Raw genomic sequence first — 12,816 nt, 5'->3', positions numbered from 1 at the left:
GCTGAAGGTGTGTTGGTATGAACAGCTCTAAATCTTAGCCATATTTTGTAACTTTTTGTTCATTGTTTTGCATGGTACTTTCAAGACCATAATTTTGGACCTGAATGCAAATTTCCTGCGTGTTTAACGAGCTTGCTGTGTCATAAAGCTTTTAATCTATTTTTTAAAAAAGCTAAAAGCTTCTTAACTTATATTACGATTTCACCATCTTAAAAGTATTTTATAACTACTGCTGTCCTTTGATTTGTTTCCATTTTATTTCTATTATCTTGCAGCATCTTTTATCCAAATTCTTCTTTCTTATAAATCTTGTAAGTAGGAACCAGTAGCTTTTCCTTAATTGCAGTCATGCTTTTCTTTTCCCATAATCCCATGTTTTATTTGTAAATCCATTCTCATTGTCTCTTGTAGCTTTTGCACTTTTACTTGAAAAAGACAAGTAACTTTTTTTGTGTGTGTTTTTGAATGGGGAGGATTGTTGGCAAAAGCAAATTAATCTGCCTGAATCAGTCCCATCTTTTCTGTACTTTAGTCTGTGATCATGTCATGAATTTCAGGACTTTGCACTAACCATGTTTTTTTTACTTAAAGCTTATTTTACAGACCTAGTGTTTGATTTGTATGCATTGTGCATGTAGTGTTTTTTTCCAACTACAGTATATTGCTGGATAGCTTATCTAGGATGAAAAATGGCTCATGGGAAGATGCATAAAGATTTGTGCTTATTTGCTACTTACGCCATACAAATTTGTAAGGTAACAGTAGGCTAAATGATGAATTTGAGGACAAAAAAAATTAAGAGTAGACACTTGTCATTACGACATTTCCTGTAAAAAAAAAAAAGCCAAACCAAAAAAACCACCTTATCTGCAAATTATCAGGTATTCCAGCTGCCAAAGTGTTAACAGGCCTTTGTTTGCAAGGCTGACTGTGAACCTGCTGTTCCCCAGTGTCCCAGAGCTGAGACAGAGGAAGTTCTCTGATGCTGGTAGGAATCCTTCGGTGTGACTCTTGTCAGGAGGGCACATTGTCTGCTATTTGCTTTTGGAGTTTTTTTAGGCTTTGGAAATCTGTATAGTCTTAGCTAAAAATCAGAATGCCCCTTCTCTGACACTAGTGATCCCAGAGTGAAGTTGTCCAGGGAAGAGACCAGAAAAAATAATGAAAAACAATCATCCCATTGAGAGCAGTGTATGTTTTGTTTTGGTTGCCATCCTGGAAGAAAGGATGGAGGCAGCAGAACCAGTGCTCTCCCATCGCATGCACATGATGTTGATGTGTGAAAGGGGGACCAGAAATCTCTGCAGAAAGATGTGGATTGGAGTGGTGTGGGTTGGCAGAACTGTCCTGTGGGGAGGGAGCACAGAGCTGGGCAGAACCACATCCTGGTTAGGTCCCTGCAGGCTGCCCAGAGGCTGTCAGGAGCCGTGTGGGACAGGGAGCAGGAGAGGGTCAGCCCCTGGTAGCAGCTGTCTGGAGGCTCTTTTAACCTCCTGTTTATTTTGCAGTTTCGGTGACCTTGTGAGGAGAGAGCGACTAGATGAGGGGAGTGGGATTCCACAACCTTCCCTTTTGCATATGGGGACTCAGAATTTTTTTATTATTTTTGAAAAAGTATGTTTGTACAACAAAACTAGATCAAAGCAGCTTGGAGCATGTGAGATGAGCTGACCAGCTGCAAGTCAGGCACTTCCTTGGAGGTCATAGTCATGGCACCATCTAAATTTTGGGGTTTTTTTAAGATGGCAAGGCAAGGTGGCACTTTGTTTTTGTGGGGATGAGAACCAGCTGAGGGAGATCCTTGTCCTGCAGAGAGGGTAGGAAGCTAATTTTGGATATAAGCATACTCTTCCCAGCAGGAAGTTGTGACAGTCTCTAGGATATGAAGGTCAGTTGTTGTCATCCTTATGAAGAAAAGTAACTAGTTACATCCACAAACACTTCCTAAACAGAGGCACTGGCTCAAATGCAGTGAACTAACAGCTTCATGTTAACTACTAAATTGGACTTGATCTTTGTGTCCAGGATCCCATGAGCCTATTCTGTATGCTAACACACAGAGTGAAATGCTGTTTTTTCTCTTCCCAGCTATAGCCACCCAAGCTAGTATGGAGTTCCGCCGGAAAGGATCCCAAATGTCCACAGACACTATGGCTTCCAACCCCATGTTTGACGCCAGTGAATTCCCAGACAACTATGAAGCAGGAAGGGCAGAGGCATGCGGGACACTGTGTAGGATATTTTGTAGCAAGAAGACTGGGGAGGAAATATTACCAGCTTACCTATCTCGGTACTGACCTATCTTCCCGTTGCTTTGTTGGTGTAACTCTGTGGTGCAGATGAATTCCCAGTGAATAGCAGTCACTCCCTGTCCCGGTCCTGTGTTGCCAGTTCAAAAACACTTGGTTGGCCTTCAGAGGCTAAGGTGGGATCCCTGGCTAACCCAGTGCTGGCTTCTCTCAACACCTCATGATGCTGCATCTCATTGGGTTTTTTTCAAGTTTCAGTTGAGGGGGGATCCCTTAAAGTGCCTCCAGCTGGAAGGAACGTGTTCTTTGGCACTTAACCTCCTGTATTCTTATTTTTGTTTATTGTGTCACTGAGTATTGTTCAAATGGTAAAAATAGGTGTGCAGATGTAAGACTTTGTACACTTGACCACAAAGGTCTTGTGTTGTCACATACCACAACACTGGGTTTGGTTTCTTTTGTGGTTGCCTTTTTTCCCCCCCTTTGACTATAGAAATGCAGTAATATTCCATTATTTGAAACAGTTGCATTCTGAACTACCAGAGTTTTATTTCTAATAAAATAAGGCAGTTTAGCCTATCCCTTTTCCCCAAATTTTTGTTAAGAAATACCACAGCAAAGGCTAGAGGCAGAGAATCGATTTTAAATCTGTTCAGGTACATTTGTCCCAAATGGCATCAAAACTTCCCAGAAGACTGAATTATTTTATTTCTTGAATGTTGTAGTATTTTGTGTGTAGATAGTTCATGTTTCTCTTGCCCAGTCAGTGGGATTCCTCTGTTAAAAAAAGAAGGGGATGTATATGTTCTCTAACAAGAAGCTGCAAAAGAAGCTAGCTGCTTTAGGATGATGCCAGCTGGGTTCTTGCCCCTGCCTTTTCTTTTGAACTGGTTCTCATGGTCATGTTTGGTCTCATTTTCCCATTTTCTGGTCAGTGTATCCTGTCCTTGCACCCTGTCCATTGTCCTGTCCAACCCTTCCCCCAAGATTTCAGTGTCTTTCGCATGTTGGGGAGCTAAAATCATGGTCCTGCTCCCACCTTTACCTGGGAAGGGAGTACAGCAGAGCAGGTGATCCAAGTAGTAACCAGCTGGGGTTGTTTGCACAGCTGCCAGTCTGGGATTTCAGTGGAGCTGTGCTGCACTGCCTGTTCACCTGTGGTCTGTGAGGGGTTTGTTAAGCTGCTCAGGTGTGTTTGCCTGTGCTAAAGTAACGTGGGACAATGCTCATATCAACATTCCATAGCTCTGGTTTTGAAGCTTTATGTAGACAAGATCAAATAGTGGCTGCACATTCTTGTTCATGTGGGATGCTGGTGCTTTTTATGTGCAAATAATTTAATCTTGTCTTTCTTTGTCAGATTTTACATGCTTTTAATTCAGGGTTTGCAGATAGCAGATTTCGTTTGCCACCCCGTCCTTGCCAGTGTCATTCTGAACTCCCCTCCTCTGTTCTGCTGTGACCTCAAAGGCATTGATGTCGTGGTTCCCTACTTCATTTCAGCTCTTGAAACTATTTTACCTGACAGGTAAATTGCTATTTCCATATAAACATCATCAGGGTGGTTGGGAGGTGTTGATCTTCTGTCATTCCTGAGTCATTTCACCCAGGAATTCTGTGATGTGGGACCCACAGCGTGTGTGGATTTGAAGGTGATAATAGCAGCACTTTGAGCTCGAATTTTCAGTTTTATTTAATGCTATAATAGTGGTTATTTGAAGTGAAAGATGGGGGGTGTTAGCTGCGTGTTCACTGATGGATAGCAGTGCCTTTGAGAATAGGGAAGAAGAGGGATTTAGCTCAAATATACTGAAAGCCTCCTGATTTTAAAGCAGACTTTCACAAGATACTCATTAGTGGCTGTGGCTGCAGTGAATTCATTGAGTGATCTTGCACATCATTAAGTGGAAACACTGGTAATTTAGACAGACTGATGAAATGGAGTAGGCTCTTAAACCGGGAGATATAACCTCACTTGTCAGAGCTTCAGAGATTTCTGGATGTTTCTGCTAAGTAAGGCACTCAGTAGTACCCTGTGCATGGCTTCTTCTGCACATGTGTTGTGTCTTGGTACTGCATTTCACTTTGAAGTTATGCATAAAATACTGTTTATATTCTGGGCTTAAATCTGAGCGGCCACTTCTTTGGGATAGGTCCTGGAAAGAAACAGCTACATTGCATACTACAAATTGCTTAAGACCATTGGGTGGTGGGTATTTAATGTTAACTTAATTAAATTTGGCTCCAGATTCCTGTGAAAAGTTGATTAATTGCGTGATGCTTTGATTTGCAGAGAACTCTCAAAGTTTAAAATCTATGTAAACCCCACAGAACTAAGAAGAGCTTCCATTAACATCTTACTGTCTCTGCTGCCTCTCCCTCATCATTTTGGAACCATAAAGTCTGAGGTAGTAAACTTACCACCTTGTTTTGCATTTCCATTTTGATTTCCCTGGTTGTTTTCGAGGGGGATTTGGGTGGCTTGGGGGTTGTATTGGGGGTTCTCTGTAGCACTGAAACTCTTACAGCAAGCCTGGAGCAGTAAGAACATACTGCAAGTTGTCAGTAGCAATGTGTGCTGTGGGAGTTGACTTTGGAAGCCAATGCCCTGCTGATGTGATCTCTAATTGATACTGAAATCAGTGTATTTTTCCTTCAGGTTGTCCTGGAAGGGAAATTCAGCAATGATGACAGCTCAACATATGACAAGCCTGTGACATTCCTGTCCTTGAAGCTGAGGCTTGTGAATATACTCATAGGAGCTTTGCAGACGGAAACAGATCCCAACAACACTCAGATGATATTAGGTTATTTCAACTTGTTTATTTATTAACTGTGTTACAGAAGTGTCTGTCTTAATCTGTCCTGGGATAATAGGAGTTATTAGTAATGTGTTGCTTTGCAAGAGGAAGGATTAAATTCCTGGCAGGTTGTCGTGTGTATAATCTCGCTCAGACTTTGAAAACACTTTAAAAAGCCTCACATTTTGTTAATTTCTCTCTGTTTAAAAATATAAGTGTTGCTTGAAAAGCAGGTGTAGAAGTAAAGCACATTCTAGCATGAAAAATCAGTCATAACTAGAAATGGAAGTAGGAAAAAGTGTTATTTTAATGCTGGGAAGGATTAGTGGCTAATGGATTACAGGGAAGACCTTGGGTTTTGGCATGGTTAAGCCTAGAAACAAACTGAAATAGTGGTGACTGGTGGTCTAGCATTGGCAAAGTACAGATGACATTTGTTAAGCAGTGTTGGTACTCAGAAGCCAAAAGCTTTGGAATAGAGTCTGGAGATGCACTGTTACACCACAAACTGTTCTTTGAGGCAATGAGTGGATTAACGTTATGCTAAATACTCAGAAAGGAAGTAGAGGATGAAACTTGGATAGTTTCATCTGTCAAGTTAAGCATATTTTCAGACAAGTAGAAATGTACCTGCCTATTATTCTCCCCCCATCCCTCTTCTCTCTTTAGAAGTGCTTTTTTCAACACGGTGTTCCTGTCCTTCAGTAATTACAATTAGTACCACTTTGTTTGCCTTGTGCTGTGATGAGAGGTGTCTGTCTTGTTCTGGGAAGCAGTCTACCTGGTTAGCAGGGCAGGGCAAGAAAATTCTGTGAGCCAAAAAATGCTGACACAAATCCAGTCTGCAAAGACCTTTGGAAGGTTACCTTGCAGTTGTTGAAATAGTTCCTTTTCTAGTGGAAGGCTGGAGGGGAATAATTGGAAGGAATGATTTGCAGCCAAAGCTGGGGAAGGGATGAGGATATTTCTGGTTTTCAAGTGAAACCCACAGAGGAGTAGTGCATGGAGGGTTGCCCAGCCTCCAGCACTACCTCTAGCACCACAGGATGATGCTCTGTTAGATCCCACCCATGCAGTCCTGTGCCCCTCCATGGTCTGCAGCCAGCTGGGTACATGCTCTGCCTTGAATGGGATTTTTTTACCAAGATTGTTGCCATGCTAGTCCATAGCAGTTCATCCCCTGCATTCCTCTTGTTAAACTCCCGTTTGCGTATGTGAAATTATTTCCTGCTGGCTTTAGTTGGAGAGATTTTGAATCTCCAGTTTAGCCAGAAATTCTCACATGTACCAACAGCTTCTCAACAAAACTAGTGTATGTTTCCAACTGCCACAGCTGGAACAGCGAGTGGTGCTAGAATAGAATCCCAGACTGGTTTGGTTTGAATGGACCTTAAAGACCATCCCATCCAGTTCCACCCCCTGCCATGGACAGGGACACCTTCTGCCAGCCCAGGTTGCTCCAAGCCCCATCCAGCCTGCCCTGGAACACTCCCAGGGTTGGGGCAGCCACAGCTTCTCTGGGCAACCTGTGCCACTGCCTGACCACCCTCATGGGGAAGAATTCCTTCCCCATGTCCCATCTCACCCTGCCCTCTGGCAGGGGGAAGCCATTCCCCCTTGTCCTGTCATTTCCCTTCATAGACCAAGTGGTGTTTTCCTAAGTGTTCTTGCTGGGTGAGGCAAGGTAGGGAGGCAGGAAATTAAAACGGATGCCACAAGATGGGTCAGTGACAGCCTGTTACCTGTCCATGTCCTTACTGCTTCTTTCCTGCTCACTTGGGGCTGATGCTGCCAAGCAGGTACAGGCTCTTCCTCCTAGTTTACCAAAGACACATCAAGAGTTTTAATATGTGTATTACACTTAAATCTTTCCCAGGGTGGAAGAGAGAGCTCCCTCCTGGCTAGTTTGGCTGCAGTGGGGTTGGTGTAGCCCTTGCACTTAAGGGCCACAGCTTTTTGAGTACTCTATTTTGGGCACTTATATAAAACAGAACATGGAAAGTGAAAGGCTGGAGAAGGCTTCCAGGTAGAGGGAATTTCAGTGTATCCCACCTCAGATGATGAACTGGCCTTCTGAGAGATATCCTTAAATGTAACCTAAGTTTTCAAATGAGAACAACCTGGTGGGAAACAAGGAACAATTCCAGCTCTTCTCTGAAACCAAATTCCTTCTGAACTAAGGAATTTGACAGACCTATCACAGAATAGTTGGAGTTGCAAGGGATCTATGGAGATCACCCAGTCCAACCCCCCTGCCAAGGCAGGGTCATACAGAGCAGGTGACAGGAATGCATCCAGGTGGAGTTTGAATGTCTCCAGAGAGGGAGACTCCATGACCTCTCTGGGCAGCCTGTTCCAGTGCTCTGCCACCCTCAACATAAACAAGTTCTTCCATGTGTTGAGGTGCAACTTGTTGTAGTTTCGTGTGTCCATTACTCCTTGTCCTGTCACTGGGCGCCACTGAAGAGTCTGGCACCATCCTCTTGACACCCACCTCTAAGATGTTTTTATGTATGGTTGAGATTCCCCCTCAGTCTTTTCTCTAGACTATGTTCAAAGCATTTCTAAAACAGCTGAAAGCACTCTGTCTCAGCTTTCATCTGCTTCAAATGGCTAAGCCTGGAGCAAATCCCATGTTTTAATAAGAGATTTTAGAAACCAGCATGGCAGTTCTGTGTGTTAGACCTTCAGTGCTTCTCTGGACATTTTAGCAGTGAATGTTTACTGCAGTCTGGAGTGACCTTCTGCTCTGTGGTTCTGCAGGTGCAATGTTAAATATTGTTCAGGATTCAGCACTGTTGGAAGCCATTGGCTGTCAGATGGAAACAGTGAGTATTTGTTGGTTATGTAGTTGCCTGTTCAGGAACAATGCATTTCTCACTTTACCTGTTGCAGAGAGGGGCTCAGGTAGCATCTTGAGAATCATAGAATCACCAAGGTTGGAGAAGACTTCTGAGATCATCTAGTCCAGTCATTAACCTGTCACTGCTGTAACCCCTAAACCCCAAACCAGGTCTTCCAGCACCAGATCCAGATGCCTCTTCAACACCTCCAGGGATGGTGACTCCACCACCTCCCTGAGCAATTCCCTATTCCACTGCCTGAATACCCTGACAGGGAAAATTTTTCTCCTGATATCTGCCTGGTCTCAGCTCAAGGCCATTCGCTCTAGTCCTCTCCCTGAAGTCATGGCAGGACAGACATCCCCCACCTCTCTCCAGCCCCTGTCAGGGAGTTGCAGAGAGCCATGAGGTCACCCCTGAGCCTCTTCTCCAGGCTAACCAACCCCATCCAGCCCTGCCCTTCCCCCTGTGCTCTGGCCCTTTCCTGCCCTCGCTGCCCTTGGCTGGACTTGCTCCAGTGCCTCAATGGCCTTTTTGAGTGCCCAAAGCTGAGCACAGCACTCCAGGTTTGAGCATATCTTGTATATGAGAGAAAAATCTCATGGCTCAGAACTGCCTTTCCCTTTGCAGAATGGTGGTGAGAACAACCTCTTCAAGAGCCACAGCCGCACCAACAGTGGCATCAGCACTGCCAGTGGAGGCAGCACAGAGCCCACGACCCCCGACAGCGAGCGGCCAGCACAGGCCCTCCTGAGGGATTATGGTGAGAAAAGCACTTTGGCAAACCCTGCCGTGGTATGGCAGGTGATGTTCCTGGGTTTTCTGTCCTGGTTCTGTTTAACGCATTAACATGCACAGGTGTTTGAGCCCAGGGCACAGCCCCTCCGTGCGTTGCTGGTTTGTGCTCCTGTGTGCCCTTCCAGGGCTTATTTTAATCCTACTAAAGGACCCTAAACATTTTAAAAATAACAATGTAAAAGTTTATGAAAAAGGTGTTTGCAAACCGCTTTCCTTTAGTTTATGGTTTCAAGACACAGTTTTTGTCAACAATAATGGGATAAATGCAAGTGTCAGTGAATCGTGTCCTTTGTTTTGAGCATTCCAAATGCTCACCTGACCCTTGCAGCACCTTTTCTTAAACCACATTGAAAGAACATTTGAGGGCTCCTGTTTTTGTAGAGCAAGTAAGCAGAATGCTTGTGATGTATCATTTTGTTATAACAAGAGAATTTGGTAATTAACTTCAGTTTGCTATGTCTTTGTACTGTGCATTTTTGAACCTGAAGCGAAATCCATGTTCTAAACCTGTGTGTGGTGCAAGCTGGCTGAATGTCAAGATCCTGGAATTTTATTTGCTCCTTTGGTCTTCATCAGTCTCACTGATGTTGGCCAAGTAAATGTGAGAACAAATCACCTTTATTATGTTGTAGCCTAGGCTGAGAACTCTGTCCTCACCAACCAGAAATGTCTGGTGTTGGCTTTTTTTTAATCTAGTTAGTTCTATAACAACAAGAGGAAGGAGATTAGCAGGGAAAACTTCAGCATATTCTAGGGATTCATATAAACATGTTGGTGCTTTCCCTCCAGGATATGCTTGTTTGAAACAACCAAAGTGTTAGTTTTCAGCAGTCCATTTTAATTTTGTGTTTAACTTGTGTGGGCAAGTGCTTGTAAAAATACCCATCTGTAAGATTGGAAAAACCTCTTAAATATTTGACTTACTGAGTCTTCCAACCATGACTTGAGATACATTTTTATAGTGTATTCATCTCATTGGATATTTTAAATTTCCTGTGCACAGAAGGTAAGGCCGTAAGGGATTTGTGAAAAGAATTTCTGTGTCTCTACTGGATGCTTCAAACAAGAGAAAACTGAAAACAAGATGGGCTGTTGTTACTGTTTAACACATCATAGACTGTTGAGTCTGCTCCTAGTGTAACACTGGACATAGCTCTTGGGGGATAAATATGATCATTTGAGTTTTGGGAAGGATATCCCTTAGCTGTCATCCTTCCCATTCTGTTCATGATTAGTCATTGAGCAGTTACTTGTTTCCTACATTCATTTGCATACTTCAGTTCTAACAAATATATATTTATGTTCCTACTACTTGGAAGTGAGAACAGTTGATACTTAAAACATTTTCTGTTTTTAATTTTGAGCTAAAGGTTCAGGGAAATGGAAGATTAGAAATTATTGTCACTTTCTCTGGCACTAATTCTTTCTTATCTACATCTAATGAACTAGTGCAGCTTTTGATAAACACTGGGGATGGAGAGAATGGCTAACTTCTGACACAGATACCTGAAATTACACATGCTCTGTTAGTCCATCAATACAACTACTAATGTGTAATATACATTAATGCCTACATTTTTCTGTGACTACATGGCAGCATTTAAGTTCAATAGCAAAACCTGCAGCTGGCTGTTCTGCTGCTGAAGTGCAGCAGAGCACTGGGATTATCCAAAAGTATCTTAAAAAGCTAAATGAAATTGAGCTAGGGAGTCTGGATGGGTGTCTGTAGTGCCTGAAGGTGTAGTGGGAGGGAGTTAGCCTGGGAAGAAGTCAGCAACCCAGTTCTGGGTTGAGTGTGGTTTATTTTATGTCTGTATTGTGGCTGCTTTGCCTGGTGCCTGTGCTTTGCTTATTGTCACTAACGCTTAGTTATTTTCCCTCCCTGTGGTGTGTGGTTTGGGGGTTATATCCTAGCTCTTCATACAGATACAGCTGCTGGACTGCTGATACGCAGCATCCACCTGGTAACCCAAAGGCTCAACTCCCAGTGGAGGCAGGACATGAGTATCTCTCTGGCTGCCCTGGAGCTGCTCTCTGGACTGGCAAAGGTGAGAGGTGCAGTTTGGTGTGCTCTGGCCCCCTCTCACAGGGTGGTTGTAGTCCTGATTGGGAGAAAGTCATGCCACCAAGCAGATTTCTGTGCCTGAGTTTGTCAGCAGATGTTCTGTTTGGACATGAGAAACAACAGCACTGCTATTGGGGGTCTTTTTCTCCTGGTGTAAATGTTCTGTGGCTCAAAGGACACGTGGCCTGGGAATGCCTCTTGGCTGAAACTGCAGCTCAGGATGGCCTGTGCAGACACACATTGCTCTGCTGTATGATTCTGGCAGGTTCTGTGGAGTTGCCTGGATGGCTCCAAACCTTCCTTATGAATCCCCATGTGTGTCTGGCTTAGGTTTTTGTTTTGCTTTTTTATACTACACAATCTGCCATATTAGGTTGCACAGTTGAGGCAAAACTTGCCACTAAATTCACAGTGTCAATGCAGGGCCTTGGGCCATCAGTTTTCCACCTCCCTGTAAGTCATTTTTGGTGGCTGTGCCTGCTGGCAGCCTGGTCTGCCTGTACTCTCTGTAACCCCCCTGGGAAACCAGGGGCTTTGGTGCTGTTAGTCAGCAGATTGCAAATATGCCAGGGAATTAAAAAACTTCATTGTCCTTTTGGTAAGTGTTGTACCTGCTTTTCCTCCTCCTTCTTGTCTTGGAAACTGTTTATGGAGCTTGAAAAGTGTATTTCTACTGCAAAGATGTCACCTTCTTCCGAGCTTTATCTGCACACAGTTCCTTAATTCTACACAAATCACTAAAGCTGCTAGGTGGAGGTGGGAGGAAAACAAAATGCATTTTTTTGGTTGAGGGCTCTTGTCCCCAGGCTGGACTTCATGGCCTTTGTTAAGCAAAAGTCCAGTGTACTTCCAGTGGCCACGGTGACCTGGCATGACAATTCAGCATTTCCTGTTATAGTCCTTCAGATATTCAATAGATCACTTTGAATTATGTGTCTCAGGCAGGTTTTAGAACATGAAGTCAGCACTGAGCCATGTTGGACTGGGTGTTTATTTACTCTTGCAGCAGCATGAGCTGAAGGGGTTCTGCAATGATTGTATACTATGGGGCCTTGCAGAGTGTCGTGCAGAACCAGAGGGTCCTGCAGCTTGTGTGGTTAAACCAGGTTTTCTGTTTGGGGTTTTTTTTCTTTGAAATGCCTCCCCAGGTTCATATTAAATATTGTGGTATTCGTAGAATTCTCATGCAACTGAAGCAATTCTTCCCCTGAGATCTCTTTCCCCTTTGTAACAAAGTGCATAGAAAGAGATGACTTCTTCCTGCAGAACTGCAGAGTGGGGAACCTGTTCTGCTTGTGCTTTTGGAGGTGACAAGTCCTAGAGCCCTCTGCTCTGCTTGTCACCAGTAAGCTCATCCACCTTCCTGCTGGGGTCAGGGTGTAGGTGAATGAGTAAAACTTTACAGAGCATGGTCACGTGCTGCAGAGTAGCTGTTCCTACGGAGTCACAGGCTGGGGAGAAGTTCAGTTCTTTAGCCTTATAATGCAGTTCCTTCTGGCTCAGTGTGTATGGCTGTTTCCTGCCCCTCTGGTCTGGAGCCTTGCTCCCTGCAGCCCTGAGCTGGGAGAGAAGCACAGGGGTGTTTGCAGGAAAGGGGTTATATTTCTCTTGGTTTTGTCAGTCTGCTTGGATGAGAACAGCTTTTCTGTCCCATTTTCCACTGATGAAAGTTACTGTCCCGAGAGTATGGCTGGGGGAAAGTTACCTGAGCAGAATGAAGCCCTGTGGCAGTGATACAGAATGAGTTGCTAGAACTGAAGGAAAAGCATTTGCTGAAAACACATTTCTAATACTGCAAATTACATTTGGTTTCTTAGCAAACCATGTTGGTGCCACTCCTGCTCTTGAAAACCAAGCCAGGCAATGTGGGGACATTTCAGTGCAGCATTTCTTTCCTTTAGTTTCAGTGCTCATTGCTGTTAAATACTTTTACCCCAATTCAAAGCTGTAATCATAAAAGAGCTCAACTATGCATTCCTGTTCTTAAAACTGCATGTTTTCAAAAACTATTTCTCATCTGAAAGACTTTGAGGGAGGAGTTCTCACCTTGTCCTCCTTGT

At 43.8% G+C, this 12,816-nt stretch overlaps 1 protein-coding gene across 1 annotated transcript in view; it reads left to right on the top strand.

The window, feature by feature from the left end:
* Positions 1 to 12,816, top strand: part of RALGAPB (Ral GTPase activating protein, beta subunit (non-catalytic)) — a 52,064-nt gene that overhangs the window by 18,052 nt on the left and 21,196 nt on the right. Inside the window, exons 9-15 of the mRNA XM_009076146.1 lie at positions 2,089 to 2,290; positions 3,610 to 3,777; positions 4,543 to 4,657; positions 4,909 to 5,056; positions 7,814 to 7,878; positions 8,524 to 8,656; positions 10,618 to 10,746. Of these exons, the coding sequence (XP_009074394.1) occupies positions 2,089 to 2,290; positions 3,610 to 3,777; positions 4,543 to 4,657; positions 4,909 to 5,056; positions 7,814 to 7,878; positions 8,524 to 8,656; positions 10,618 to 10,746 (960 nt within the window). The remainder of the gene's footprint in view (positions 1 to 2,088; positions 2,291 to 3,609; positions 3,778 to 4,542; positions 4,658 to 4,908; positions 5,057 to 7,813; positions 7,879 to 8,523; positions 8,657 to 10,617; positions 10,747 to 12,816) is intronic.

This window comes from Acanthisitta chloris, unplaced genomic scaffold (genome assembly GCF_000695815.1).
Source record: "Acanthisitta chloris isolate BGI_N310 unplaced genomic scaffold, ASM69581v1 scaffold8296, whole genome shotgun sequence".
Lineage (NCBI taxonomy): Eukaryota > Metazoa > Chordata > Aves > Passeriformes > Acanthisittidae > Acanthisitta > Acanthisitta chloris.
This window is presented reverse-complemented; position numbering and strand designations above follow the sequence as displayed.